The sequence below is a fragment of the Lathamus discolor genome, chromosome Z, assembly GCF_037157495.1.
Source record: "Lathamus discolor isolate bLatDis1 chromosome Z, bLatDis1.hap1, whole genome shotgun sequence".
Classification (NCBI taxonomy): domain Eukaryota; kingdom Metazoa; phylum Chordata; class Aves; order Psittaciformes; family Psittacidae; genus Lathamus; species Lathamus discolor.
The window spans coordinates 100,321,200-100,349,063 of NC_088909.1; the positions used below are offsets into that span (position 1 = coordinate 100,321,200).

General features: G+C 58.4%; 1 protein-coding gene across 1 annotated transcript in view; it reads right to left on the reverse strand.

Moving 5' to 3' along the window:
* Positions 1 to 4,374: 4,374 nt before the first annotated feature.
* The window catches only part of TLN1 (talin 1), a 34,817-nt gene continuing 11,327 nt past the window's right edge, over positions 4,375 to 27,864 (reverse strand). The window contains exons 11-57 of the mRNA XM_065664046.1: positions 27,559 to 27,660; positions 27,282 to 27,358; positions 26,935 to 27,115; positions 26,264 to 26,377; positions 25,822 to 25,930; positions 25,144 to 25,352; positions 24,963 to 25,061; positions 22,898 to 23,065; positions 22,345 to 22,639; positions 22,078 to 22,244; positions 21,605 to 21,733; positions 21,196 to 21,309; positions 20,891 to 21,004; positions 20,597 to 20,731; positions 20,335 to 20,463; positions 20,139 to 20,241; positions 19,855 to 20,063; positions 19,578 to 19,697; positions 19,218 to 19,415; positions 18,785 to 18,924; positions 18,593 to 18,686; positions 18,343 to 18,432; positions 18,057 to 18,179; positions 17,740 to 17,883; positions 17,267 to 17,428; positions 17,038 to 17,178; positions 16,612 to 16,793; positions 16,151 to 16,283; positions 15,933 to 16,034; positions 15,648 to 15,818; positions 15,319 to 15,468; positions 14,529 to 14,630; positions 14,286 to 14,405; positions 13,481 to 13,627; positions 12,624 to 12,790; positions 12,226 to 12,409; positions 11,888 to 12,013; positions 11,506 to 11,622; positions 11,241 to 11,426; positions 11,053 to 11,160; positions 8,099 to 8,204; positions 7,855 to 7,979; positions 7,476 to 7,601; positions 7,282 to 7,344; positions 6,872 to 7,054; positions 6,137 to 6,262; positions 4,375 to 5,590 (exon numbers count right to left, since the gene is read on the reverse strand). Coding sequence (XP_065520118.1) covers positions 5,459 to 5,590; positions 6,137 to 6,262; positions 6,872 to 7,054; positions 7,282 to 7,344; positions 7,476 to 7,601; positions 7,855 to 7,979; positions 8,099 to 8,204; positions 11,053 to 11,160; positions 11,241 to 11,426; positions 11,506 to 11,622; positions 11,888 to 12,013; positions 12,226 to 12,409; positions 12,624 to 12,790; positions 13,481 to 13,627; positions 14,286 to 14,405; positions 14,529 to 14,630; positions 15,319 to 15,468; positions 15,648 to 15,818; positions 15,933 to 16,034; positions 16,151 to 16,283; positions 16,612 to 16,793; positions 17,038 to 17,178; positions 17,267 to 17,428; positions 17,740 to 17,883; positions 18,057 to 18,179; positions 18,343 to 18,432; positions 18,593 to 18,686; positions 18,785 to 18,924; positions 19,218 to 19,415; positions 19,578 to 19,697; positions 19,855 to 20,063; positions 20,139 to 20,241; positions 20,335 to 20,463; positions 20,597 to 20,731; positions 20,891 to 21,004; positions 21,196 to 21,309; positions 21,605 to 21,733; positions 22,078 to 22,244; positions 22,345 to 22,639; positions 22,898 to 23,065; positions 24,963 to 25,061; positions 25,144 to 25,352; positions 25,822 to 25,930; positions 26,264 to 26,377; positions 26,935 to 27,115; positions 27,282 to 27,358; positions 27,559 to 27,660 — 6,522 coding nt within the window. The 3' untranslated portion in view covers positions 4,375 to 5,458. The remainder of the gene's footprint in view (positions 5,591 to 6,136; positions 6,263 to 6,871; positions 7,055 to 7,281; positions 7,345 to 7,475; positions 7,602 to 7,854; positions 7,980 to 8,098; positions 8,205 to 11,052; positions 11,161 to 11,240; positions 11,427 to 11,505; positions 11,623 to 11,887; positions 12,014 to 12,225; positions 12,410 to 12,623; positions 12,791 to 13,480; positions 13,628 to 14,285; positions 14,406 to 14,528; positions 14,631 to 15,318; positions 15,469 to 15,647; positions 15,819 to 15,932; positions 16,035 to 16,150; positions 16,284 to 16,611; positions 16,794 to 17,037; positions 17,179 to 17,266; positions 17,429 to 17,739; positions 17,884 to 18,056; positions 18,180 to 18,342; positions 18,433 to 18,592; positions 18,687 to 18,784; positions 18,925 to 19,217; positions 19,416 to 19,577; positions 19,698 to 19,854; positions 20,064 to 20,138; positions 20,242 to 20,334; positions 20,464 to 20,596; positions 20,732 to 20,890; positions 21,005 to 21,195; positions 21,310 to 21,604; positions 21,734 to 22,077; positions 22,245 to 22,344; positions 22,640 to 22,897; positions 23,066 to 24,962; positions 25,062 to 25,143; positions 25,353 to 25,821; positions 25,931 to 26,263; positions 26,378 to 26,934; positions 27,116 to 27,281; positions 27,359 to 27,558; positions 27,661 to 27,864) is intronic.

Below are 27,864 nucleotides of genomic sequence, written 5' to 3' on the forward strand. Positions count from 1 at the left end.
CCGCCGCGCCGCCTAAGAGCTGGGGAGGGGCCGCGCCGGGGCCGCCCCGGCGCCTCCCCCGCCGCCCGCCAGCACCTTTTAGGGACAGGCTTGCACCGGCCGCCGCACCGAGCGGGGCGGGGGGGGCGGCAGCCCCGGGCACCGGCACCCGGGGGCACCGGGAGAGGGACACCAGGGGCACTGCGCCAGGGGTACCTCAGTGGCTCTGTATGAGGGACACCCCGGTGGCACTGTGTTAGACATCACTAGGGGTACCCCAGTGGCACTGTGTTAGACACCGCAGGGTATCGCACTAGGGGTACCCCAGTGGCACTGTGTTGGGGACACCCCGGTGGCACTGTGTTAGAGACACCGCAGGGTATTGCACTAGGGGTACCCCAGTGGCACTGTGTTGGGGACACCCCGGTGGCACTGTGTTAGAGACATCGCAGGGTATGTGGTGCCCAAGTGGCACTGTGTTGGGGACACCCTGGTGGCACTGTGTTAGACACCACAGGGTATCGCACTACGGGTACCCCAGTGGCACTGTGTTGGGGACACCCCGGTGGCACTGTGTTAGACACCACAGGGTATTGCACTAGGGGAACCCCAGTGGCACTGTGTTGGGGACACCCCGGTGGCACTGTGTTAGAGGGACCCTGGGGTATCGAACTAAGGGTATCTTGGGGGCAGTGGGTGAAAGACACCCTTAAGCACTGTGAGAGGGACACCGCAGGACACTGCAGCTGGGATACCCCATGACACTGTATTGGGGACACCGTGGGACACTGCACTAGGGGTACCCTGGTACCACTGTGTTAGGGACATTCTGGTGGCCAGAGGGACCCTGGGGTGTTGCACTAGGGACACCCCAGAGCACTGCTCTAGGGGTACCCTGATGGCACTGGATGACACTGTGGGGCATGTGAGAGGGACACCCTGGGCACAGCACTAGAGGTACCCCAGTGGCAGTGTACTGGGGATACCCTGGTGGCACTGCACTATAGACATCCTGGGCTATTGCGCCAGGGGTACCCCTAGAGGGGTGTCCCTAGAGGGACACCCTGGGTACTAGGGATACTTCAGTGGCACTGTACTGGGGACACCCTGGTGACACTGTGCTAGCGACACCCTAGAGCACTGCAGTGGGAGCATTTCTGGTGGTGCTGGGCTGGGGCAGACCCCCTGTGTCCACTTACCAATATGGAGAACATACCACGTCTTGGTCCTGTGCTTGGGGACTGCATGGCAGGCAGTGTGCTGTCACTGTGCCCCAGGGACACCACCACCAGCCACCCCCAGGGCCTGAGACCTCCCTCTGCCCCAGCCAGAGCTGTCCCTGCACTAAGAGGACGTTGCAGGGCTGGTACTACCCCTACTACACCTCATGCTGTGTCAGTGCACCCTGGGGCCTGAGGGACCATGCTTGTTGGTGCTGGCTTGGGGGCACCATGGGTTGCCCCTGAAGTCTTAGGGACACTCTTAAGCTGTGCTTGCACCCAGGGATGCCCATGGGCTGCGGTTTGCAGCTGGGGACACCCATAATTTGTGATTTCAATGGGGGGTGTCAGTCTGGCACTGCAGAGACACCCACAGGCTGTGACTCCCATCAGGCACCCACAGACTATCCTTGCGGATAGCCACGGGCTGTGATTACACTTGGGGACACCATGGACTGGCACTGCCCCCATGGGGAAAATCCACCGGGAGAGAAGCGAGTGGAGCCCCTGACCCCCCTATCCAGCTCCTGCATCATGCAGGCTCCCTGGCACCCACCTCCCTGCTTCCTTGCACCCTGGTGCCACCACCCACAGCACCCATGGGGGGCACCTGGCACGTGCGCACTCCATAGGATGGCATTTTGCAGTGACGCAGGGGCCCCTCTTCATCTTCTTGCTCTAAATAAACTGTATTCCACAGGCAGAAAAATGCAAACCCCTCAGATCCCGGCTCCTCCAAAAATAACCCCGGCTTTAATAATGCTCGTAAATGCTTCTGTTGCATTCCCAGCTGCAGGGTGGGCTCCGGGACGGGGGGGACTGGAAGGAGTCGTGCAGCACGTGGGGAGGCTGGGATGGGATGGGGACAGGGACCAGGAGGGGTGTGCGGGTGGCCCCAGCCCATCAGAGCTGCATCCAGCCCTTGACCTGGCACAAGTTAGCAGCAGCGGTGCTCCAAGCAGGGAGGAACAGAAAGGATTTGGGAGCTGGAGGAAGTGGCTTTCTATGAGCCCGCAGCACAGGGTTGTGGGGGTGTAGAAGGAACGGGTGCAGGCGAGGACCGAGGGAAAGCAGCAGCAGAGCCACTGGTGGACTCTGGAGAGCTGCTATTAATACTGACGAATTAGGCACATATTTGGACAAGGACACTTGGTTACCACTGGCACATGGATTCTGCGGGCAGGGGGAGGATCTGTCTTCTGTCAGTCCTGGCCGAGAGTGGATGTTTTTCTGCAACATGCTTTGGCCCGGAGCAACTTCATGAGCTTGGTGCAAGGGGGAATGATGATGTGCATGGTGCGAGCAAATGGGAGACTTCCATATACAAACACATGGTTTAAGCCCTCGAACGTCCCCACAAAGGATGCAGTTTCCCCTTGTTGCTCGCTCCCCCTCACTCCAGGCATCATGGTGATGTCTGAGCAGCACAATTGGAGCCATCCAGGCCCATGAATCTGCCCTCAAGGCCATGCTCTGGGGTCACCTGCTGGACAAGGGGGTGCTGAGGAGTGTGGGTCACATCCTTCCCATTGCTGCCCATGTCTAGCCCTGCCCCAGGCTAAGGCTCCAGGGACGGGGACCCTGCTCCATGTGGAAAGCCTTGTCCTGTCATCCAAAGGAAACTCTCCGGGTACAGCCCATGCTGCAGTGTCTCTCCTATCCAAGGGGTCCCCAAGAAGTTGGGCTGTGGCTTCCCTGCCTGCTTCCAACTTAGCCAGGGATTTAGGTTCCTGTGAAGGCTCTGATGCCTCATGTGGCATCCCAGCTCCAAGCTTCCAGGTGTGCTCACCCAACACTGCCTGCCCAAATCAACCCTCCCTCTTGCAGGCAAGATTTAGGGAACCGTGGTGAATTGCACCCCATGTCCTTCCCCAGGGGTCTGTGCCACCACCCCTTGACTGCACCCCAGCCCAGCGGACATGGCAGTGGATGTGCTCGCAGCCCTGTGCCCCTGAGTGTGAGGATGAGGATGGGACCGCTGCCACATGGGGCATGAGACAGGCAGGGAAGCCACATTCCAGCTACCTGGGGACCCCAGGGATAGGGAGAGACACTGCAGCATGGGTTGTACCCAAGGAGCTCCCTTTGGATGGCAAGACAAGGCTTTCCCCAGGAGTGAGATCGGACCCTAAGGTGGGGCATGGAGCGGGGTCCCCATCCTTGGGCTCCTTACCCTGGGGCAGGGCTGGGTATAGGCAGCAATAGAAGGGATGTACCCGCGCACCCCTCAGCACCCCTTGTCCAGGAAGTCACCTAAAGAACAGCCTAGAGGGCAGACTCATGGGCCTGGTGTCCTTGCTGTCTGCTCCGAAGGGCCCCGTGCCCAGCCGGTACCTGGGTGAGAGCCTGGTGGCGGGTCAGGCCAGCACAGATTGTCAGGGGACAGCTGGGAGGGCTGGGATGCCTGCTAGAGCCGCAAATCCACCCGGGAGCCTGGCCAGGGGCTAGTGTCCTGGGGCGGGACAGCCCCTCCATGCCCATGGGGATGTGACAGGGGCCGCCGGCAGGGATGCTGCGGGATGCTACCCTCACCGCTCACACTGCCCACAGCTCACGGTGCTGGGGACCAACATGCACCGGGCACCCCGTATCCCCGCTGCACACCGCAGCATCGCCATTGCCACCCGGGCCCCCCGAATCCCGCTGAGTGACGGCGTGGGAACAGGTGGGGACCCGCTTGGGGCAGCTGCTGCCCGCACAGGTCGGACCGGGGGGGGCTATTTCAGGGGGGTGAGCTCAGTGCCAGCAGCTGGGAGCACTCCGGCCACATTCCCGGCTACAGCACAACAAGCGGCTGCTGCTTCCCCAGCATTGGGACACCAGTAACCAATGGTCCCCTACCTGCAGCTTACCCAGAGGTACCTTAGGCTGGGGGCATGAATAGGAGCCAGCAGCCCTGCTGCCCCCACTTTGGTCCCCCCAAGCCTAAATCCCCCAGCAACACAACCCTGAGGCCCCCCGGCAGCACCTGCGAGGGCCAGCACATGGCTGGCAGCGGGGGTCCGGGCTGACGGGTGCCTTGGGGCTGGACGTGCCTCAAATATTTTCCATCCCATATTCCTGTATAAGCACCCATGCTACATTCCCCCCCCCCTTCCCTGGCCTCTGCTGCCCACCAGCCCTCCCTTCCTCCTGGGCGGGGGGGTAGGGTCCCCGTTGATATTCAGGCAGCAAGAAAGCAGGAAAACCAGGTTTTATTGGTGAATGCGTCTTTCCAAGGAGACATCGCTATCCCCCACCCCACCCCGGAGCTTCGGGGGGAGCTGGTTTCCTTCAATGTTTTAATATGGGATGCTTAAAGTATCAAAATAGTGAGAGAAGCCTCAGCGAGTGCAAAGGGGGAAGGGATGGAGGTCCCGGAGCCGAGGAGGGGTGGGATGCTGGGCTGCGGGACCCTGGGGATAACTGGGTGTTAGTGGGCAAGGCATGAGCTGGAAGTGTGGAGGGGGGTAATAAATGAACGTTGGAAGCTGCAGGCTCAATAGCAGGGAAATGGAGAAGTTACAAAAATACTGCAGATCTTGGAAAACAATGCAGGCACTTGGGAAGGGGGAGGAGGGAGGCAGAGCTGGCTGGGGTGGTGGAAGGCAAAGAGCATCTCTAGGGGTGAACCCACTGCATCCCCCTTATCCTGAGCGGAGGCACTGCACCTTCCGGTCCTGCTGCTCCCTAGAGGAGCCCAGGCTGAAGAAGATGCTCAGAGCAAGGGGAGGCTCAGTGCCTCCCAGGGAAGCTGTGGAGGGAGGAGGAGGAATATTCAGCCAGCAATAAGGCATTAGAGGTGAAAGGCGGCTCTGTGCAAGAGCTAAGAGAGACCACGCTGCTCCCTGAGCCCCATCGCACAGGAGGGGGCAAGCCACATGCCTCTCCCCATCCCGCGTGGAGGAGAGAGAGGGAAGGGGCACAAGTGGGAAGGACAAAAGGCACACAAAAAAATCCCCTATAGTGAAGAGCTCTCCAGCCCCGCATTGACGGGGCTGGCGGATGAGCCCTGAGCCGGTGCAGCCCCAGCTTCCACCCCAGCCGGGTCCCCCAGCACCATGGCCATGCCCTCGGTGAGCACAGGAAGCTGTGCTGGGTGCTGAAGCAGAGCTGCTGGCGCGGCACCGGCCTGGAGCAGCGGCTGGGCTAGCCCCGGCGCTCTGTGTGTGAGCAGAGCCCGGCTCTAAGCCCTATTCTTGAGGCGGGTCATCTTAAATAGGAGCGGGCGGGCGGGCAGCAGTCTGTGCGGTGGGTGAGTGGTGGGAGCGCTGAGGGGCTCAGTTCTGCTCCTCATCCCGCAGCTCCGAGGGCAGGAACTTGTACTGCTGCTGACGGATCATAGCCAGCTTCTTCCGCGCCTCCTCCAGCTCCCGCTCCTTGCGCAGCATCTCCTCCTGCGCAGCGATGATCTGCAGGGAGAGAGCCCTGCAGTCATGGCTGCCCCTGACAGGGATGGATGGGGCCTCTGCCATGGCAATGGTGACCCCAGAGCTGGGCTTTTCCCTGCTCCTTAGGCTGGTGTGGCCACAGGAATGAGGGCTGCAGTGCCTGTGGTGTGACCACGGTCCTATGGAGACACAGGGAGCAGCACAGCTCCTGGGGCTCAACCCCGCACACCCCATAGCCTGTGGCCATAAGGGACCTGTGGCACCTTTAATCCAATGTTCTGCTTTTCATATCTGTCATGGACACTGGGATGGTGCGGGCACTGCACCAAGAAGCCAGGGCATTACACTGCTGGGAGCGTGCACCACCACTAGCTGTGCCCACTGCCACATGTGGCAGGATGAGGGTGAAGCCACAGTGTTTAATTGGTGCTGGGTGGGATGGACTCGCCTGCAGCATGTTTGTGAGGCTCTCCGGAGACTTGCCCCATACTGGTGTGTGGTAGGACACTCTCCTGTGGCCGAGACACAGCGGTTGTGGTGTCAGCCAGAGCCACCCCTGCTCCTCACCTGTGCAATTCCCCCGACCATCTTCTCCTTCACCACCACCGTTTCATCATGGTCCTGGAAGGCAGCTGCCTTCTGTGCTGCCTTCACCAGATTGTCTGACGCTCTCTTCACTGCATTGCCGGCAGCCTGCGGGAGGGAAGCAGGGATCAGCACCCTCAGTCACAGCCCCAGGGTAGCACCGGTGCCTGTGGGGGTGAAAAGCCCCCACCCCAGGCCGGGCTGGCAGGAGGACAGGCGTGCTGGGAGCCACAGGCAGTGATTCCTTTACATGGCTCGCTGCCTTGCCACCCGCTCATGACCATTTCAGGCGCTGCTGCTCGGAGCCAGGCTCTGGCTCCTGTCAGAGCAACAGGGCAGGGAATAGGGGCTAGCCTTGCTGACCCTCCCCAGCCAGAGAGACCAGCTCTGGGACCCCGTATTAATGCCCCAACCCATGGGCTTTAACCTCTTGTGTGCCATAGAGTAAGAGTGCTACAAAACATGCCACCCAAACATTAACTTCTTGAATAGCAGTGATGCAGCGCATGCATTTCAGGCATTCCTGTGCCAGCTCCTCATCCCTGAGTGCCTGATGTGAGCATCACTCACACTCCTGGCACGCAGCCCTAAGTCCAAGCAACACAGAGCCTGTGCTCCAAGGAGCCCATGGCACACAGGCAGGGAGTGTGCACCCCAGGGAGCACCCACGTGCCCTCACCACGCTCATACCCATGCTTCGAGCAGCCTAGGACTCACCTGGAGCCGCTTCATGGCCTCTGAATCATGGTCAGCCTTCACCTTGCAGGCCACCAGGAGCTGTGCAGTGGAGGCAGCCACTTGCTTAGCGGACGAGATGAGCTTCTCCTCGCTGGCGTGGCCCTGTACTGCTGCATTGGCGGCTTCACATAGGTTGTTGGTGGCAGCAGCCACCATACGTGCCTGCGGTAAGAGGGGGTCTCAGAGGGTGTGCAGGAGCCTGCCTGCAGAAGTATATGCTCTGACTGTTCCAGAGGAGGTTGGTGATAACCAGCTTCTGCACCATGTTTCAGATGGTGGGAAAGGCAGGAAGAAGAGTGGCTGCTTCTTCCACCAAGGAGAAGCACATGGGCAGAGAATCCCCTAAAGGAGGGTCCCTCCCATCCCCTGAGCACGACCTTCCTACTCACGGCTGAAATGAGGCCCTGGGACCACTGTCCATCATCCAATGCATTGGCAGGGATGGCGCCCACCTGCAAGGAAGAAGAGGAGTGCGGCTCACCACCCTGCGCACCCCTTGCCCTGGGGAACAAGCAGCCCCAGGTGAAGGGAGAACCCACCACAGCCCTGCATCTTCTTATTCTTTTCCCTCTTCCAGCCTTACCTTTCCTTGGGCCACTAATTCTCGCTGGGCCGCTGAGGCTGCCTTCACCAGGGCGCTTGTGGCGGCAGCAATGGATTTGGCAGCTTCAAGGATCTGCTCCTCGAAGTTCAGGCTCTCATCTGCTTGCTGTGGGCAAAAGCAAGGTGTGAGTCCCAGGCAGGTGTGCTGGGCAGAGCAGGATGATGGCTGCAGGGGGCTGAGGGGGCACGTGTGGAGCTGCATTAAGGGCTGCGGGGTGCAGGGACGTGGAAGGCAGCGGGAGCACAGGAAGAAGGACTGGCTGTCGCATGGGGCTTCACACCAGGCTGAAGCACAGGGAGGAGAGCCCCAGCGCACCCCAAGCTGAGCACGGGGGTCAGCCAAGGCTCAGCACCACTACCTTGGGCTTGGCTCTTGGTTTTAGCTGCTCCAGCTTCTTGGCTGCAGCCTCAATGGCAGCTGCTGCCCCCAACAGCTCGTTCTCAGCGATGACAGTGGGGTCTTCAGGGTCAACCCACTCTGTCCCTAGGGAAACCGGGAAGGGAAGCAGGTTAAACCTGTGCGAGGCCTCGCTTCTGACCTGCCCTTACCTCCTCCAGCAGCTGCTGATCCCTCCACGCTAATCCCAGCCCTCACGGCCTTACCTTTCATGGCCTCGGCTGCCTGGATGAGCTCGGTGACGGAGCTGGCCACGCGCTTGGAGTATCCTGCCAGCTGCTGCTTCAGCTCGTGAGTTGGCTTCTGCAGGATCTGTGGGCAAGGGGCAGATGTAAGCACATGGAAAAAGGGGATCTCATAGGTCTGTTCAGGGTGCAACCCACAGGGAAGGAGGGTGGGACACCCCTGGGGCACCCCCTGACCCCGATATCCCCCCTACATGTATATACATCAGGGGTTGTCTGTGGTGCTTTCTCAAGTGACCCTGGTTGGTCTTCTCCTGCCCAAGGATGGGATGAGCTTCCCCACAGGGCTCTGCATCCATAGCTTCTGGGACATCTCATAGACACAAGACCCTCCATGCAAGCCTTCCTGCACTCCGCAGCTATCCCTGTAGGATTTCCCCCCAAATTCCCCAAGCATTTCAAGCTCCAGCAGCATTTCCCCCTTGCTGTCCCCATTTCAGAGATCTATCAGCCAAGACAAGCTGGGCAAAAGGGGGACCCATAACCTAGAACAGTTGGCCCTACCAGACAAGGAGTCAGTCAGACCCAAAAGAGTCCTTCACCGGGGTTGGGGGACACACATGCACACACCACAGCACACACGAGTGCGCACACACAGGGTCTGTACACACAAGCAGAGCTCACCGCTGGCCTGACTCGCGCCCATCAGCTAGAGCGGGTGTGAGTACACGCACACGGACCCTGGGGTCCCTGCGGACACACACCAAGTGCCACCCCAGCACCGTGCTGGGCACGCAGACACGCCGTGAGCAAGGCTCATGCTGAGGTTAGACACCAGCAGGCACCCCAATGCCGCCTTACTCACCGGCTGGGAGGGAGGGAGGGAGGGAAGGAAAAGAAGAGAAGAAAGCAGTGAGCGCCTTGGCCAGGACACACGGGCACTGGGGAGCAGCAGGGGAAGGTGGGTGCTCTCCAGTGAGGGGTGAAGGGCAGCCAAGAGGAGAGGTGGGAATGAAGGATCTGAGGTCCCGGGTGCGGAGTGGTGCTGCCATCGTTAGCTCATACTACAGCCCAGCAGGCCTGGGTGAGCCAGGGCATCCGGATGATGCTCCCAGGGCTGGAGGAGACACCTACACCCAGAGCAAACATGGAGCCATGCTCCTCCTCACCCCCTTTTACACCTTATTTCTCCCCACCCTGAATTGCTTCACTGCATTTTTCAGCCACCGGATCTCTCTGCTTTTGGAGGGAGAGACCTATTGTTATCAAATGCCAATCCCTGTGGAGGTTCAGATTCCTTCCCCTCCCCAGTGAAATATGCAGGCTTTTCCACTCCTCTGCCGGGAGCCATCCCAAGTCAAATAACCCTCTTTCTCAAACCCTAACCACACTTGTTCTAGCTCTGCTCCATGCAAGGCACTGGTTCTTATGAGGATCTATCATACAGCAATGAGCTTGCTGCTGCCAGCGATCCTCCTTCCCATTCCCCTACATCCTTCCTGCTTGCAGCTTTCCAGGAATCTGCTGCCCTCTGATAAATGGGACCCAATGGTTCTTCCCCTCACAGACCAGAGTGCTGCAGAGCCTGGGGGGTTATGCCTTTATCGTGGACTCTTGTGGGACCATCCCAGCAAAGTCACTGAGCTGCATGCGGCTCAGATGGCTGGTATGCCTCACAACCGCATCCAAGACTAAATGTCCCATTATTAAGCCTGATATCTGCTTTGACAACACGTTTAGAACTGCTAAATGCTCAGAGCAGAAGGCACTGTGGAGGCTATGAGCTCATTGAGGTGCCTCCAGTGAACATCTCATGAGATGCACCAATGTATGAGATTCAGGATATGTACATATGATACTGCATGCAAGTGGAGAGTTACTCCCAAAATACAGCAGAATAGTCTGACCTTGGGCACTGCCACACTAAGTCATTAGCCCCATTATCTGTTAACAACAGGTCAGCCTGAGAATTCTTCCTAAGTGTGGCTAAAAGCATCTTCCAGACAGACATTTGATCTAGATGCAGAGGAGAGAAAACTCACTGCTCCCCTTGGAATTGCATCCCAGTGGTTACCTCCTTCAGATAAAACCATGCTTTGACTTCCCCCCTGCCCCAGGTTCAATTTCTAGCCATTGATTCCTGCCCAGCTCCTCTTTATGCTGCCAGCGCTGGTTATCCTCTGTCTAAAGGAGCCTTCCCTGCAGGAAACCACAGTCTGAGCTCCACCCCCTTCCATCTGGCAAACCTGAACATCACCAATCCCTCCCAACCAGCTCAGTGAAACCTTGCCATGGAGCTGGCTCTTCCTCTGTCTTCATCCTCACATTGGTTCAAGGGCTGTCACAGCTGCTGTGATACACAGGTTGGGTCTGCGCATCCTTCCAGAGCCCCTGACTGTACCTCTGTGGTGCTGCCAAGAATGCAAACCACTGAAAGGACCTCGCTGGATCCTTTCTACCGCTTTGCGGTCTTAATTTGCTTCTTGTAGCTACACTTATCTTGCAGGACAGTTAATTAGAGCAGCCATCTGAAGTCCTTGGGAGGACTCAGACAGACAAAGACCAGATCACAAGGGTGCAGCTGGTGTTTGCAGTCATCACCTCTGCTATCTGCTGCCCATCTCCCCCTCTGCTGTGAGATTAACAAGCTGTTTTCAAGTCTCACTCCCACCACTTTTACTGGAAGCTGCTTCTGTGTTTTGCTTCCGTGTTGTCAAATTTCCAGCCTCCATCTGCTTAAGGCCAGTTAATCTCCATCTGTTGTTAGTCAAATAACTTTCCTCACAGCCTGTTCCTCTCTCTGGAATCCAGTTTCACAGAAGGGCCTCAGCCATGTGCTCTGCCAGCACAGGCAGAGAAGGGGCCATGAAAAGACCTCAGTGGGAGGAGATGCAGAGCCCAGAGGACCCTGGGGATGTGGGGAACACACATGGGCACCCCCTGCCCGCTCTGGGAGCAGGGACAGGGACACTCACCACAAGCACATGCTCCAGCAGCTCCAGGTATCCATCAGCGCACTCTTTGCCAAAGCGCAGCGCCCGCTGCCGCACATCCCCGCTCACCTCTGGGTGGTAGGCGGCTTCCTGAAACCCGGAGACAGGGAATCCTCAGTTCACATCCAGCACCGTCCCCGCCAGCACCCACAAACCCATGCCGGACCCACCTTGCAGGCGCGGAGCATATCTGCGATGGCACGGCGGCTCAGGTTGGCCGTGGCGATGACATCCTCCTGCCGACAAGAGTTGCCAGCAGCCACCGCTTTGGCTGTGGCCATCGTGATGCCTTTTGTCATTCGGATGAAGTCCTCTGGCGTGGAGACCTTGGCAGGGGGCACCGGGGAGGAGAAGACCTACAAGGAGAAGGGTGGTGGTGAGGCACAGCGCAGGCAGTGAGTGGGGCAGCAGACACGGCACTGCTACTGTACTCACCGCCAGCTCCTGGCGTATGTGCTCTATGGTGGCCTCCAGCGCACGTGTCCCCTTTGTGGCCTCATCCTCAACAGCTTTCACTGTCTTCAGCAAGGAAGTGACATTCGTCACCATCACCTGTGGAAGGGAAAAGAGGTGAAGCCCCACATCACCTTTGGGTTGCTGCCAGCACCTTTACGGTTCAGTTCAAAACAGTTCTATCCCCATACTCTGCTCACACCATCTCACCTTGTTCTCATACCAGTGACTCCTCTGCATGCTGTGCCCCACGTTTATGTGCCACTTCTTCCCCTCCTGCCCCCAGGCGGGCAGAGAAGCCTCCCCTGCTCTTTCTCCAGCCCTCCTTCCCCATCCCCTCCTTCCCACCCCGTCCAGCTCAGACCTTGGCAGAGTTCTTCAGTTGGTAGACAGCAGGATCATCCCCAGCTTTGCCAGCAGCTGCCTTGGTGGCACCGATCAGGTCTCCAAGTGCCTTGGCCACATCCTTCACAGCATTGATCAGAACCACCTGGCGACAGCAAAATCAGGGCAATGGCTTGGCTACAGTCATGCTCAGGCTGGAGGTGGTAAGATCCAGCTCAGCCAGCACCAGCCAAAGCTCAGCAAACCCTCTCCACAACAGGCAGGACCCACCCCGGGGTACCACACAACACCCGCAACCCTCAGCCCCTTCAAACAAGCTACAAGCAGCCTTCATTCACCCTACAAACCCCATCTCACCTGAGTCTCTGGGTCCTCAGATCCCAGGCTGGCAGCACCCAGCTTCACCACCTCTGCCAGGCGGGTGATGGTGGACACGGAGGACTGGGCAGCCTGGGCTAGCTTCTCCTGGCTGGCCGTGGCGTTCTGCACCAACACCTTGGTGTCCTCCACCAGCGCCTTGGCTGTCTTCAGGATGCCCTCCCTGGAGAGAAGAAGGGAGTCAGAGAAGATACAGCCCTCTACGTGCACACATGGTATAGCGAGACTGGGGACCCTGCCTTCTGGAGGGGAAATAGAGTCAGCATGACCTGTACTTGCAGTTGTCCTTGGGGCTACACCACAGCTCATAAAGACAGGAGAACACAGAACAGAGCCTGACTCCCCCTCTCACACTGAACAGAAGCTGTACAATTTACCTGTGGTCAGCAAAGGTCTCTGAGTTCTCTCGGTTGAGGGTTCCTGCTGTGGCAAACATGATGGTGGTGTCCAGGTCCGCAATGATGCCAGAGACAGCGCTGGCTGCCGTGATGCAGGCTTGCGTCCCACGGTTCCCAGCCTGCAGGGCTGCCAGCACGTGAGATACCTGTGGGGTACAAGGAGGGTGACCTGGGGATCAGAGTTGCTGCACACACCTTCTCCAACATCTCCCAGGATGGAGCCATTCCATGCCAAGGAGAGGAACTAGGAATCATGTGGTCTGGACACCCCTTCTCAGCTGCCAGTTGTATCTATTGTGTTTGGGGGTTCAGGGGATACTGGACTCTGGTAGTTTGCAAATGAACAAGGTTTGCATGATGGGCATCAGAACGTCACAACTCATTTCTTCTTTGGCTGTGAAACTCAATTTCTGTATTTGGGCAAGCACTCACAAGGGAACAAGTTTCCTGATGGAAAGCAATCTTCGAAAGGAAGGAACTGCAGGAGGTCCTGAACATGCAGGCACGTGCCAGGCATTATAACAAGTGTTTGTTTTCCTTTTGTGATTTTGTTTACAAGCACTGCTGCTCTACGCTTATCAAATACAGATTTTAAGCCATGTTTTCATTTGTTATTCAGAAGCGTGCTCTTTAGACTGACTGATGGGACAGGATGCTTTCCAAGATCAATCTCCCAGCATGAGCTACAAGCTTGGCTGGAGACGCAGTAAACACTATGCCCATCAATTAAAGGCTGATTTGGAGAGAACCTCGTTTAGCAGCTCCAAAGGCAAAAGCCTCAATCCAGCATCTCTCCCGCCTCGCCACATCATTGCCTCTCTCTCTGGACCCCTTACCTTCTCGGAAACCTTGCGTGCACTCTCTATCAGCTCCTTCTTGGTGTAGGCATCGCTGGGGCTGCACTGCAGGGCTCCAGCCTTGGTGACCAGGGCGGCGCAGCCATGGCCCAGCTCCTGCACCCGGCGCTTGATGTGGGAGCCAATCTGGAGAGGAATGAATGCATGAGAGAGCCAGCAGGAGACTAAGCCTCACATCCATGATACCAATCCGGAAACACCACCATCACCCAGCTCCTCTCTCCCAGCTGACAGGCTAGGATAGTTGGGGCTGTTCAGCCTGAAGAGAAGGCTGCGTGGAGACCTTAGAGCAGCTTCCAGTGTCTGAAGGGGGCCTACAAGGATGCTGGAGAGGGACTCTTCCTCAGGGACTGCTGTGATAGGACAACAGGTTATGGGCTTAAGCTGTAACAGGGGAGATTTAGGTTAGATATAAGGAAGAAGCTCTTCCCTGTGAGGGTGCTGAGGCACTGGCACAGGGTGCCCAGAGAAGCTGTGGCTGCCCCATCCCTGGCAGTGTTCAAGGCCAGGTTGGATGGGGCTTGGAGCAACCTGCTCTAGTGGAAGGTGTCCCTGCCTGTGACAGGGGGTTGGAGCTGGATGATCTTAAGGTCCCTTCCAACCCAAATCATTCTATAATCCTCCCACTCAGGAAGGTGTAAAAGGAAACATGGTTTTGTTCCACATCATGCTGCAGGGGAGGCGTGAATGCTACCTGCCCCCAGCAGATTCAAGAGTTCTCTGCTCTCAAGCCCCAGCAGACCCCACTCTGCCCCACAGCACGCTCCAGCACCCATGCTCTCACCTCCTCATTCTCAGCAGTGAGGGCAGCTGGCTTGGCCTCTTGCGCCAGCTGCCCATAGTCGTTGGTGAGCTGGTTGGCCAGTGTGCCCAGCTCGTCAGGGTTGGTGGTGGATTTGGTGACCTGCCGATGAAAGAAGAGCAGGAGTTGGAAGAGCCCTATGCTGGGACAGGCAAGCAAGGCAGGCAGGCACCTGCTTGGGTGGCAGGCAGAGCTTTCTGCAGTGACAGGCTTGCTTGTACCCACCATCTCCTGCACAGTCACTGCGATGGCCTTGGCTGTCTTCACCATCGTGGTCTGGTAGTCCACAAAGGTCCCCTCCGGCTCACCCACTGGCCCCTCGTCCAGCTGTAAGACACCAGCAGGAGGCTCTGGCTCCAGCTCCAGACCAAAAACTTTGGCCCTACCTCTTCCTCTCTCCCACCACCAGCCCTGGCCAGGTCCCCTCCATGCTCCCCTGTTGTGGTTTAAGCCCGGCTGGTAACGCAGAACCACACAGCCGCTCGCTCCCTCCGCACCCACCCAACACTTCCTCCCCCTGCTCCTGGAGGGATGGGTTGGAGAATTGAAAGAAGGTAACTCCCACGGGTTGAGGTAAGAGCAGTCCAGTACCTAAGGTATAACACAAATCACTGCTGCTACCACCAATGATAATAATGGTAAGGGAAATAACAAGGGAAGGGAATACAACTGCTCACCACCCGCTGACCGATACCCAGCCCGACCGAGCAGTGATCTAGCCCTTCTGGGTAACTGCCCCCAGTTTATATAGTGGGCATGACGTGCTGTGGTATGGAATACCCCTTTGGCTAGTTTGGGTCAGGGGTCCTGTCTCTGCTCCCTCCCGGCTTCCCCTCCTCCCTGGCAGAGCACGAGAGACTGGAAAGTCCTTGATTGGAGTAAACATTACTGAACAACAGCTAAAAACACCAGTGTTAGCATTGCCCCCAGGCTGAAATTCAAAACCACAGCACTGCACCAGCTACTAAGAAGGAGAAAGATGACTGCTACTGCTGAACCCAGGACATCCCCTCACCTGGTTGATGGCCTGGGTGATGGAGTCCACCATGCCCCCCACAACCCCTGCAGCGCTGGCTGCCTCATTCAGGGTGGTGGTCAGGTCCTCCACTGCCTCCTTCATCATCTGCACAGCCTCCTCCAGAGCCTCCTGGGTGTGGGCAGCTTGCTGCAAGGACAAACCACAGTGAGGGAAGGTGGGCAGCAGCTCCTATCCCAACAGGGATGCTGCACACACACTTACCTCCATGTCTGACACACACACACCATGCAGCGCCCATACACAGAGGAGCACACCACCGACACGGTGTGCTCCACATGTGCTCCACAAGGTGACCTCCTGCTCACCTTGGGGTTCCCCCCAGCCTCCTTGGCTGTGTACAGCATCTGCAAGGCAGACTCAGCCAGCGTTTTGGTCTGGTCCAGGAGGTTCATCTGCTGCTGGTGGTTGGGCGTTTTGGAGGCAGCACCGATCGCTGCCATGATGAGCGGCTCGAAGTACTGAGCCATCTGGGACACCTAGGGAAGAGCATCATCAGCTTCCGGCCCTGGCTATCTTGTGCCTCTCCTCCCACCATGAGCTTCTCCACACACACCAAGCACTTCATCAGCAGTTCCCCATACCCGTGTTACCTTGTGCCCCAGCTGAGAGGCCTCAGCCCGTGCTGCACTGGCCACGGGCTCGATGAGGTTGCTGATCTCCTGCACAGCTGTGATCATCTGGTTGTGCAAAGCCTGTTGCAAAGAGAAGGCACTGCATGAGGCTGGGGTCACCACGTGCTGGTGGGAGCCAGGGGGAAGGATGCCAGCCAGTATTAAAGCATCCCTGGAGCAGCTCATCCCTGACTCACCTCCTGGGAGATATCTTCTCGTGGGGCAAGCTGCTGGCTAATGGCAGCGAGGGAGGCCTGGTCGACCTCCCGCATGCATCTGTTCAGGACATCAATGGCTTCATCGCACTCCCGCTGTCCTGGAGCTTTGTCCCTGTGTGAAACATGGATTAGCACAGCACCGGCAGCAGCTACACCACCCCTATGCTCCTATCCTCAGCTGGTGCTGGTGAGAGGCAGGACCCTTCTGCCAGGCTTTGGAGCAACAGAGTCATAAAGCCCAGGCATGCTGACATGCATTCCCATCAGTCAGGGCTGAAGGAGCAGCTCCCATGTAGGATAAGAGACAACATTTCCATCCCGTCCCTTGCCTTGCCTCACCGGCAGCAGCCAAGGGGATGATGAGCTAAGACATCCCCAGGGATGCTTACTCAGAGCCAGCAGGGACAGGGCTGCAGTTGAGCGGGCAGGACTCTCCTCACCTCATGTTGGTGATGAGCTTCTTGATGGAGTCCGAGACGGTCCGAGAGTGGCCAGCCAGAACCGACCACTGTGGCGGGTCCTTGGGGTTGACAGCCAGGGAGCGGGCAGTCTGGATGAGGCCAGCAGAGCTCTCCAGCATGGCCTTGGCTGAAGAGACGATGGGCTCCATGGCTCTGCGCCCCTGCACAAGGAGATGATGGCTTGGTGAGGCAAGGGACTGTGCATGGGAAGTTACTCCCTTTCCCACCTGCGACCCTCACCATGGAGCAGCCCCTCAAAGCCCAAGGTGCTGCCACTTCCCTATCACACTCCACCAATGCACCAGCCCTGCACTGGGACTCCATTATAAGCTTGAGGGGAGGCACAGCTCCTCCTCACTCTACAGCAACCCTTATCACATCCTCCCTGCCCCTGCAGCATCCCACCTCCGGGCTGATCTGGGCTGGAACAGTGGCAAACTCTGGGTTGGAGGCGAAGGCCGTCAGATTATCCACAGCCTCAATGAGAGGTGCAGTGGCGGCGCGGCACCGCTCCCGGTTCTCCTCGTTGAAGTCGCCATCCAGGGCCTGGTGTGCAGAGACCAGAGCAGTTATCCAACCTCTGCCATGCCCCAAATCCCATCCACACCATGGTGTCCCAGCAGGTAGACCTCACCTTGATGGTCTTCACCAGGTTGGCCGTGCTGTTGGCCACCTCCTTGGCCGACTGGACAAACTGGCGCTTGGCCACAGGGTTGGCGGTGCGGGAGGAGGCCAGGCGGCACGTGTTGCACAGGGCTGAGGTGTGCTTTGCTACGATGGTGGCTGCTGACAGCACCTGCAGGGAAGAGCAGGGTAGGGCAGGATCCACCACAGCTCCCCATCCCTACAGCTCCACCTTCCTGCCTGCCCCACATGGGGCATCAGTGACTACAGGGGTCCCTCTTGGGACCCAAGAAGGATTGCCAAGGTCCTGCATGCCCAACTGGACTGTCACCATTGCATCAAGGCTCCCAGCTGATTCCCACTACAGCTGATGAGACACTAGCCATAATCTTAGCCAACTCTTGGGATGCAGCTTTTCCAACCAGCCTCACACTCCCTTTCATGCAAGAAAGTGCCCATAATGGTGCCCCACCTCATACTCACCTGGGACTGGGTGCAGGCAGGGTCCACCAGGTTCTGGCAGGCCATCTGGATGGCTTGGTTAGCTCTGGCAAACTGAGTGGGGTCTACCAAGCCCTGCTGTCCAGCCTGGCTGTTGGGGTCCGACACCCCCACGAGGTAGGCAGCCTGGGAGCAGGAGAGGGGTGATGAGAGAGAGCCCACACACAGCAGGAAGGCTCAGAGCAGGTAAGGGCTGCAGAGGAGGCTTGTGGGACCGTCCTACAGGCTTGGAGGAGCAGGGGTACTATGGCAACTGTGTGCCAGGGGCAAAGCTCAGGGGTGGATCGAGCCTGTCTCACCTGAGCAGCTGCCTCCGTCAACCCACAGAGAGCTTTGGAGGCTGCACTGATGGACTCGCCGAACTCGGGCAGTTTGCTGTTCTTGGCGTTCTGGGAGATGCCAGCCATGGACTCGCCCAGCACCTGCAAGAACGCACCAGCTGTAGACACCACCTCCTGCTCCTGCAGTGCTCCCAGGCTCAGAGCTCACTGTGCTTCATCAGCAGGGCTGGAATCGCCTTTCCCTTTGCCCCCCACATCCTTCCCAAACCCACCCCATCCTTCCCCAGACCTGCTCAGGGCTCACCTTGGAGTTCTCCATGACGCTGTCGAGGCAGTTGAAGTAGGACATGTCATTGACTGTCTGGGTGGGGTTCTCCAACAGCTCCTTCACCGTCTGCAGGGGGACAGGCATGACATCCAGAGGAAGGGTCCATGCCCTCTGTTTGCATCTCCCTCTTGGCTCCCTCCTGCCCCCCTTCAGTGGGGCACAGCTCTCCCCACCCCACCATCACAGCACCCAGCTATCTCAGCCTCATCAAGATGTGGTTTCTCACCTCCAGCTCCCGCAGGGCATTGTCACACTCCTTCTGGCCTGGCGCCTGCTGGGTGCACATGGTGATCAGCTGGTTAATGCTGTCGGTCACAGCCCTGCGAGGGACAATGGAGAAAGACCAACGGATCAACACCACCCCACAACCCTGCCCCTCTGCTACAGCAAGCAGCTCACACGGAGCAGTTCCTCCTACCGTGCTGCTGCTGCCAACTGATTCTTGAGGTTGGGCGCTGCAGGGTCGGCGGAGAGCGCCTTTGCAGCCAGCAGCAGCTTGCTGGAGGACATGGAGATGCTCTTCAGGTTTGACACCACCTGCGCCTGGTCTTCCTTATTCTGCAAGGAGCCAAGAAGAGTTACCTGCAGCACGTTTCCAAGCTCCACACCCTGGGTCTGCTTTGGTGGTTTTCAAGCTGAGCCAGTTCCCTTTATCCAACTCGTCCAACAGCGACAACACTCGCTGAACCAACCCAAGCCACTTTTTCCATGCTGCTGTGGCTTCGTACAGCTCCAGACCCCATCTCACCAGCTGCATTGCCCACAACCACCCTGACCACCCTGCCTGCGGTCAGCCACCCTCTCAGGCATCCCGAACCACCCAGCATCACCCGAGGGGCGCTCGCTCTCACCGGGGACTGGCTGGCCATCTCCACTCCTGCCTGCAGGAACTCATTGAAGTCCTGCCCAAATTTGCCGGAGGACTTGGCCAGGTCTTGTGGGGTGCCACGCGACGCCTGCACCAGCTCGTTGGCAGACTGGTTGAGCCCTGCAGCCGCCTGGTTCAACTGGCTCTGTGCCTCCTGGAAGCTCTTTGTGCTGGGAGGGAACTGGAAGCAGGGAGACCAGTTAGGAGAGGCAGCGAGGATGGAGATGGAGGATGAAGGGCTGGTACATGACTGGGGATATGCTCCAGAGGAAGCCGGTGCAGACAGGCTGGCTTGCATGTCTACAAGGCTTCCCTCATCCCCTCCTGCCCCAGCTCAGCTCACCGAATCTGAGAGCAGCCTCTTGCTGGCCTCTCCCACCATGCGGATGGCAGCGTCCACATCTCGCTGCCCCGGCAAGCAGTTAACACAGCGGCTCAGGGCCTGCGACACTGCTTTGGCCACCTGCAGAGAAACAAAGAGGGGTTAACATTCCATGGCCAGCCTTGTGCCCTTCCCAGGGGATAGCAGGGCACACCATGGTACCCATTCTCCCACCTTGGGATACCCATTCTCCCACCTGGGGTACCCATTCTGCCCCTTGGGATACCCATTCTCCCACCTGGGCCAAGCGCTGCTGGCTCTCTGGGTCTCCAGGCTTGCCCACGGCTTTTCGCGCCTCCTCGATGAGGTTGTTGGCTTTGTCCATCACGTCGCTGGCACACTCCAGCATGGCATTCTGTGCCTGTGGGTCGGCGGTGTTGGCCGCTACACCACGGGCAGCCTGGCTGAGTGAGCGCAGGGCCTGGGCCACCTCTCGGGCAGCGATGCCTGGGGAGACGGAGAGGTCAGTGGCTGCTGGCACCGCACGCTCCCCTCTCCCAGCCCTGGTGCTGACGTTGGTACCTGTGTAGTTCTCATTGCCCTGGGCCACCTCTCCCAGGAGGTGAGCAATGGCGGAGCTCACGGCTTTCGTGCTGTTCCCCAGGTCCTGGGCACACTTCTCCATCTGTGGGGGGATAAGTGGGGACATGGTGGTGGGCTGCACATGCTGGTGGCTCCCCTGCTCCAGCACCCACTCTGCACCACCCCATGCACTCACCGTCTCCCCTGGCAGAGGCTTGAGCTTGCCATCACGGGCAGCTGCCTTGGCTTCCTGCAAGTCCCTCTCCAGGCTCTGCACCAGACCCAGAGCAGAATCTATCTCCAGGGGTCCACACGCCTCCTGGGCCTGCAATGGAGAGAAGGGAAGGTGAGTGGGGCGACCTCTGAGCCCAGCCATGACCTGCTGCTGGGCTGTCCCCAAGTTTCCCCCTACTATACACAGCCAGGGTCCTCCTGCAGGATGGGACCCAGCCTCTCACCTTCTGGGCAGCCGTGCGGAGCTCAGCCAGAGCTGCGGCCAAGTTCTTGGCACACTGGCTGAGCTGCATGGCGGAGGCCTGGTCCGTGATGGTAGGGACGGTGGCCTTGGCTGCAGCTACCATCTTCCCACCAGGCTGCCGGGGCAAAGGGAAAAGCAGTGAGAAGGGGATGAACGCGCAGCACCTCTTTGCTGCCCATGTGCAGCAGGTTTCACAGTGTCCTGGGAGGGCCAGGCAGGGTAGGAAAGCTGTGACACCAGAGCTGGTGCAGGAGACTCCGGGCATCACAGGTACCTGAAGGAAGTTCTGGCTGGCAGCAATGAGAGCCAGCTGAGCGCTGGGGCTGTCTGGCTGGGATTGGCTCCCTCGGACACCCTGCACCAGCATCGGGATCTGCTCTGCCACCACCTGCCAAAGAGCAACATCAGTGCAGAGCCTGGGAGGAGATGGATCTAATCCAGGACAAGTGACCAGAAGATAGGCTCCTGGAAGAGCTACACGAGGACCCCAAGGTCCTGCCTGCCCACTGTGTTTGAGCAGGAGGCCCCAGCACAGCTGATGGGAGAAGGGAGATGCCAGGATGAGGCCTGGGCACTTACCTTGCAACTCTGCACCAGCTGCTGCTGTGCAGCAGGGTTCTTGTTGGAGGAGGCAGCGTGCTGTGCTGCAGCGATGGTCTGGGTGGCAGAGGCAGCAGCTTGCTTGGCTGCGTGCTGACAGAGGGAGCCATGGGTTAGCACTGGTCACCACCAAGCCATACTGCCCTGAGCCCCCCACCACGCACTGCAGCCCAACAACATCCCTAGCACCCTCAACACCCAGCATCCTAAAGCAACGCGGTGCACACATGGGAAGGGAGCAGTGGGGAGGTCTCTGTGGGATGCAGCACGCATGCTGTACCCGAAAAGGACTTCATCCCTCTGGGAAGTGCAGGGATGTGGGGGCTCCTGGTCAGGTCTCACTGACCCTGTCTGCTTGCCCTCCGTGGTCCCTTGCCAAGGGTCTCACCTCCAGCTTGTGCACTAGCTTCTTCTTGATGGCGTTCTGGGCTGCGGCGTTGGTCGCCATGCGGAGCCCTTCTGCGGCCTCGCGCAGGCGCTGCTGTTGCTCCTCGCTGTCTGGGTGGGCTGCGGCTCCCTGCAGAGGACAGGAAACACATCACATCTCAAAGGGACCACAGGGTCCTCCTGCACCCTGGCCTGATGCTGGGGAGTGCCCCACAGGGCAGCCTGGCTGCTTATCTATGACCGAAGCCTCTCTCGGACAGCACAGCTGCACAAGAGCTAACAGCTCCTCTGCTATTACCCACAGCTCCAGGAACAGCCCCATTCCATTGCAAAGGTCCCTGGCTCAGTGACGGACCTTGCTCTGGGAACCACTTCCCATCCAGGGGCTGTTTGTCCCCTTCCCAACCCTGAGTGGATGTAATCAGATGGGGCTGGAGGCCAAAGCCAGCATTCCTCCTGTCCCACACCACAGACCTTCGCAGCCTCCACCATCTTGGCAGTGGCATCAGCCAGGATCTTGGCTGCACTCAGCAGCTTGCGTGAGTTCTCAAGGTCTGTCTCTCCTTCCGCATCAGCTTTGATGGCATTGACAAGGTCGGAAGTGGCCTGGGCCAGAATACGAGCCTGACGCACCATTTCCCCTGGGACAGGAAGGAAGGGTGGCCCCGTTAGCAAGTCCACAGGCTCCCTGATACCTCCCCATCCACAATGCTCTACTCCGGCTGCCATCAGGGCTCTCACCAGCATCGCCCATGGAGCTGAATATGTTCTCGGTGACATTGAGGATGGTGTCAGTGGCCTGGTCATAGCGCCCGATGGGCTGCCCGCCCAAGGCATGCTGCTTGATGTGCTGCAGCAGGTCATTCAGGGCCTGGGTGACGGCCGTGGCTGCCACCCCAACCTGCTTCAGGAGCTGGTCATCACTGGTGGCTGCCTTGGATGCCTCCACGCAGCCCTCTGCTGATTTGGCCACCAACTTGCCAGCCTCGATCAGCTGCTCCTGGCACACTGGTGAGCTGATTGTGGGAGCCACTACCTGGAGAGGACGAGAGAGCAAGCATGATGGGCTCTGTGTAGGAGATGTGCAGGAATAGCTGTTCCCGGCTTCTGCTCCTCCGTAGAGGATATACAGTGCTTAAGCACAGTGACAACGACCACAACCCGAGCTGAGCCAGACCCCTAATGTCCCACCTTAGGAAGTGTAGTTCTAGCACATCCATAACCCCACCATGGAGCTGCCACTACCCCGGCAATGCCACCACACCGAGGCACGGGCTAAAGCCTTGCTGCTTACCTTGGTGCAGGCCACCAGCTGGGAGGTGGAGAGAGCACACTGGGTGGCAGCAGCGATCACCTGCGTCTGCAGCGCCGCGTCCTCCGTCTTCTGAGCCACGTTCTTGGCTTTGAGCACCAGCGCAGCCGCGGCGCTGGCCACCGCCTTTGCCAGCTGCATGAGCATGTCCTGTGGGGAATGGAGGGGGTCAGCGCAGGAGCCACTATAGCAGGAGCAATGGCAGCCGCCCGCAGGGCACTCGTGAAATATTCAGCTGGGAAACACCAGCTCTCGGGGGCCTTTCATCCACTCGGTCCCAGCACCGGCACCATGGATCGCCTGGGGTGGCTGGCAACACCTTGACTCCCCCTCTACTGTGGGCTACAGCCAGTGGTGAGGCTGTAATATGGCCTGGAGCTGCAGCCTGCAGCCCAGCACTGCCATAAACAACACCTGGCGCAGCTCAGGCAATGCTCAGCATCATCCCAGCACCTGTGACCTGCTTACTGCTGACCCGCTTATTGCCTAGGCAACGACTGCTGCAAGTCCCTGATGGTACCACAGCAACGAGCTCTGCAAGGCACTCCTGAGCTTTAAGTGGAGGGATGCAAAGCCAAACAATTACAACCCCCTCCTGCCAAATGGCAGGCACAAGCTGCTATGGCACAGCCACACCAGGGACATCTTCCTGCCCACAGGCTCACCCCACAAGCAAGAGGGGGCCAGGAGATGCTGCCTCTGGTCATCTGTATTGCAGGCACGCCAGCTATTTTCTAGCCCCTTCACAACAGGCTACATCTCTACAGTCCTTGCTGGGGCTAAAGGAGAGGTATCACACAGCACCTGGCCTCCTCACCCCCAGGGCAGCAGGGAAGGCATGGGGCCACCCTGCCAGCACACAACAGGCGGTGACCAGCACACAGCAAACTGCTTTCCTGCAGGGCACCAGACATGATTGTACACCAGGATTAGCTCCTGCAGCATGCTGCTGGTGAAAACTGGCAGCACCGGTGCCAGACAGCAAAGTGCTTTGGGCAAAGACCTTGGTACAGGGGCCAGAGCTCACTGCCCACTGTGCCTGCAACCCTCCTGCCGTGTGCATGCTCACAGTGAGAGGCCCCACTAAGGACAGCAAAGCTTCCAGCCACCAAATCAGTGTCACAGCATCCCCTCACCTCCTGCAAGCCAGGACTATTCCCACTGCAATCCATCACCTTTCCAGAGAGGAGGAGTAGAGAGCGCATGCACCCAGATCCAGAGTCCCCAAACTACTGCATCAGAGCCCAAGGATGGAAGTAGATACACTCGGGTCTGACAGCTTCCAGGCAGAGCATCCCGCTGCATGTGTGCAAATTGTCCTCCAGGTCCTAAACCTGCCACATGGGGATGCCCCTGTGCTGGCACTGATGCCTGGCTGAGCACGGCTTCCTCCCCTGCTGTTGTCTTTTCTGTTCCCTTTATCTAAATGTCAAGGCTTTTCTATTTATGCTGAGGTCGCCGTGAACAGAAACACCTTGTTTCTGGAGGCTGGTTTGGTCTGTATAATGGCTAGGTCCTCCTACTCAGCACACTGTGCTGTCTTGCTTGTGCTGGAAGGAGCAACTGCAGGAAAACAAGCCAGCTGGAAGCCAAACTAAACCACTCCATGATGCTGCAGCCACACTGCAGCTCTCACAGGCCAGAGCAGAGGACTCACACAGTGCTCACACAGGGATGACCCGAGTGCATGGACTTCTGAAAGCCAGCCACCAGAAAAGCAGGGTTTTGACAAGAGCCCTTCTCCAAAGAGTTCAGCTGATTGTCCTCAGAGCAGCACCCCTCGCACTGGAGAGTGCAGGGACCACCACACCGTGCCTACAGCCCCCTTTTTACCGTCTTTGGGTCAGAGGCAGGCAGGATCCAAGCACGCCGGCTTTCTGTGATCTACATGGGAATCCACAAGATAAGAGGTGTTATATCACTGTGGCTCTAGGGACAGAGATGGGCAACGGCCTGTCCCCTCCCTCAGCAAAGTCACTGCGCCCGGAGCCAGGTCCTGTGCAAGAGCTGATGGTTTTAGGGAGTGAGAGTCTTCAGTTGCACTAACCTGGAACCGGGGGTCGGTGTCACTCTCCCCTATCTGCTGCAGCAGCTCCCCGCTGGTCTGGCCCACCAGGCCAGCAGCCTGCAGGAGGTTCTGGCGAGGCTGCAAGGAACAAGCCAAGATCAACACTGGGTTCGAGAGCAAGCAACAAAGCCCTCTCCTGATGGCCCCTCCTGCCCCTCACCTCAGCGCTGGCAGGCTGTGCTGTTTTCAGCAGGTCTGAGACAGCACCTGCCAGGTTCTTGGCAGCCTGCAGAAGCTGTCGGCCATTCCCTCCTTCATCCTCCATCAGTGCAGCCAGCAGCTTCACACCCTTGGACATTTCCGTCAGGTTGGAAGAGATGGTGGTAACAGCACAGCCCACAGCGGTGTAGTCCGTGTCTGCTGGATCCCCTTCACAGGAAGAGAGGTGTAGGATGGGATGCGCTTCACGTGATGCTCCAAGAGCATCCCCATGCCTGTCATTGAGGTGTTTCTTTCCGGGGAACCCAGGAAGAGACCCTCTGGCTCCTAAGCCTGCATCAGCTGAGTTTGAGCAGGAGAGCATGGGGAAAGAGAGCTGCACCACGCAGTAGCTGTGCTCAGAGCTATGGCAGGGACTGGACAGCACGCCCCTCATCTAGAGGATCGCCGGGCAGCCAAAGGCTGGGAGGAAGGACTGGGCTGGGCAAAGCCAGGGTGAGCTGCAGGGGCATGACCAGCTCTACAGGCATATTAGCAGCAGTCAGGGCTGATTCAGCTCTAGCTGGGGAAGACAGGCTCATCCAGCCTCTGATGGAGGGCAGGAGCTGTGACCTTCAAGCAGACAAGAGACAGCAAGCCTTGTCCAAAATGGGGCATCCCTTTTCAACCCTCCATGTACCTGCTGTGAGGTTGACCACTGAGGCTGTGCCGGCAGTGATAGCATCCACTTGGGAGTGGATCTCATGCTTCGACTCATCCATTTTGTTTTTGCGCCAAGCTTTGGATGCCTGAAATGAGGAAAACAGGGTCAGGAGATGGTGGCGGAGGTGGTGGGTAACTGCAGTTATGCTCACACAGACAGATGTATGAAGAAAGAGACAAGGAAGAGGGAAGGAAATGCTGTGACCACCCAAACTCCCCAACCCATCCTGATGAAGCAAGATGACCGAGTGTCCCCTCCTCTCCTGGGGATGCAGTGGATACAACCCCACCTCCTTGCAGGCAGCAGATCTTCCCAGGAGCTGCTTACACCTCTCCTGGGAATGTGACCAGCCTCACCCAGCTGAGCCAACAACCTCCAGCAAGGTCCCCCTTTCCACAGAGCCTTCACCAACACTCACAGCATCCTGCCCGAGGGGTGGCAATGTCTCAAAGTCATCCAGCGTGGCCTGGGCTGCATGCACAGCCTGCATGCTGGAGTTGATGGTGCCGGTCAGGGCTTGCTGGGCTGAAGTCTGCAACACAGAGACACATGGAGATATGCTGGAGGCTTGAAATCTAGGCTTAAATATTTCTCACATGCACCCCCCAGCAACATGGTGTAACGTGCTGCTGGTGACAGTGCTCTGGGTAGGTGTCTCTACAATGGGGGGTGAATCTAGCAAAAAGGGGGTCTCCCCTTTGCAACTCCCACTGGGAAATTCCCAGTCCCACTGTGGGTACAAGCAAGTCACAGTTAACCAGCTCCGGGGGAGCAGGGAGGACATGCAACAGGACCCCACAAGGCTTCTACAGCAAGCCCCAAGCAGGCTGAGTGGGGCCAAAGAAAACAGCCTCCTCGTGCCTTTTTCCTAGTGGTTTTCCAGCTGCAGAGGACACGGGGGACACCAAAGGCAGGCACAGGGTCACGCTGCAAAGCACAGTACTGGTGGGGCTGCCCAGACACAGCAGCTTGGGGCAGCTCAACCTGGAGAGGCTGCAGCCAGGGGACTGTAGCTCATGGACCCAAATGGATGGGTCCACACAATGATGGGCACCCTTTGGGATTTGTATGGGCACAGGGAGAGCTTACCAGGGGAGGCATGTGCCCTCGGTGCATCTGGCCACTGGTGATCTGCAGCTGAGGCTGTGGCATTGTGCCCACCTGGAAGTTCTCAGGCCCTCCAGCCCCTGTGCGCATGATGGCTGGCAGGGCCACTGCGCCCAGCTCTGCCTTGCCTACACGGTTAAACTGCTGCTGCAAGACAGTCAACCTGAAACAGGGAGAAGGACCAGGTCAAGGGATGTCCATGGCCTGTAGGAGTGCTGCTCTGAAGGACTGGCAGCTCTTCCTCCATGTATGCTGTGCTACAAGCTCGGCTGGAGCCTCCTCTCCATTCAACTTCTGCTTGGCAGCCCAGTTACTCATGGAGAACTTACTTCTTTGGAGACACAGTGTCCTCCAGCATGGGGGACTCCTCATCCCCCTCCAGTCCAAAGTGGTCTTTGCTCTTCTTCTGCAGAGGGAAGGAGAAAATGTGTCAGCCAGCACACTCTTCCCAGCCCTCCCCTCCTCCTGCAGCCCGCCACCATCCCACCATACCCCCCTAATCCAACTCCAGCTCTCCATGTGCCAGCTGGAGCAGCTGGAAGGGGCATCGTGCATCCCTCTCCGCAGAGGAGCCAGTTTTCACTGACCTTCCCAGCACAGCCTCACCTTTTTGAGGATGATATCGATGTAGCCAGCAATCAGCTGTGCGATCTGCTCCCCCTCCGTGGTCTGCACCGAGTAGTAACCATCCTGGTAATCCCCAAAATCCTGCAACAGCAGGGCACAGGGTAGCACTGTGGCACTAGCAGCCACCCTGAGCCCCTCTGGTATGTGCTAAGCACCCAAGTGCCAGCCTTCAAAACAAAAGCCAGGAGAGGCACCAGAGGAGGGCAAGGCTGTCCCACCATGGGGCTGGCAAGAGAGGGGCTGGCCTGAGAGCAAACCCCCATGGGGCATCACTGGGGTTGGGGT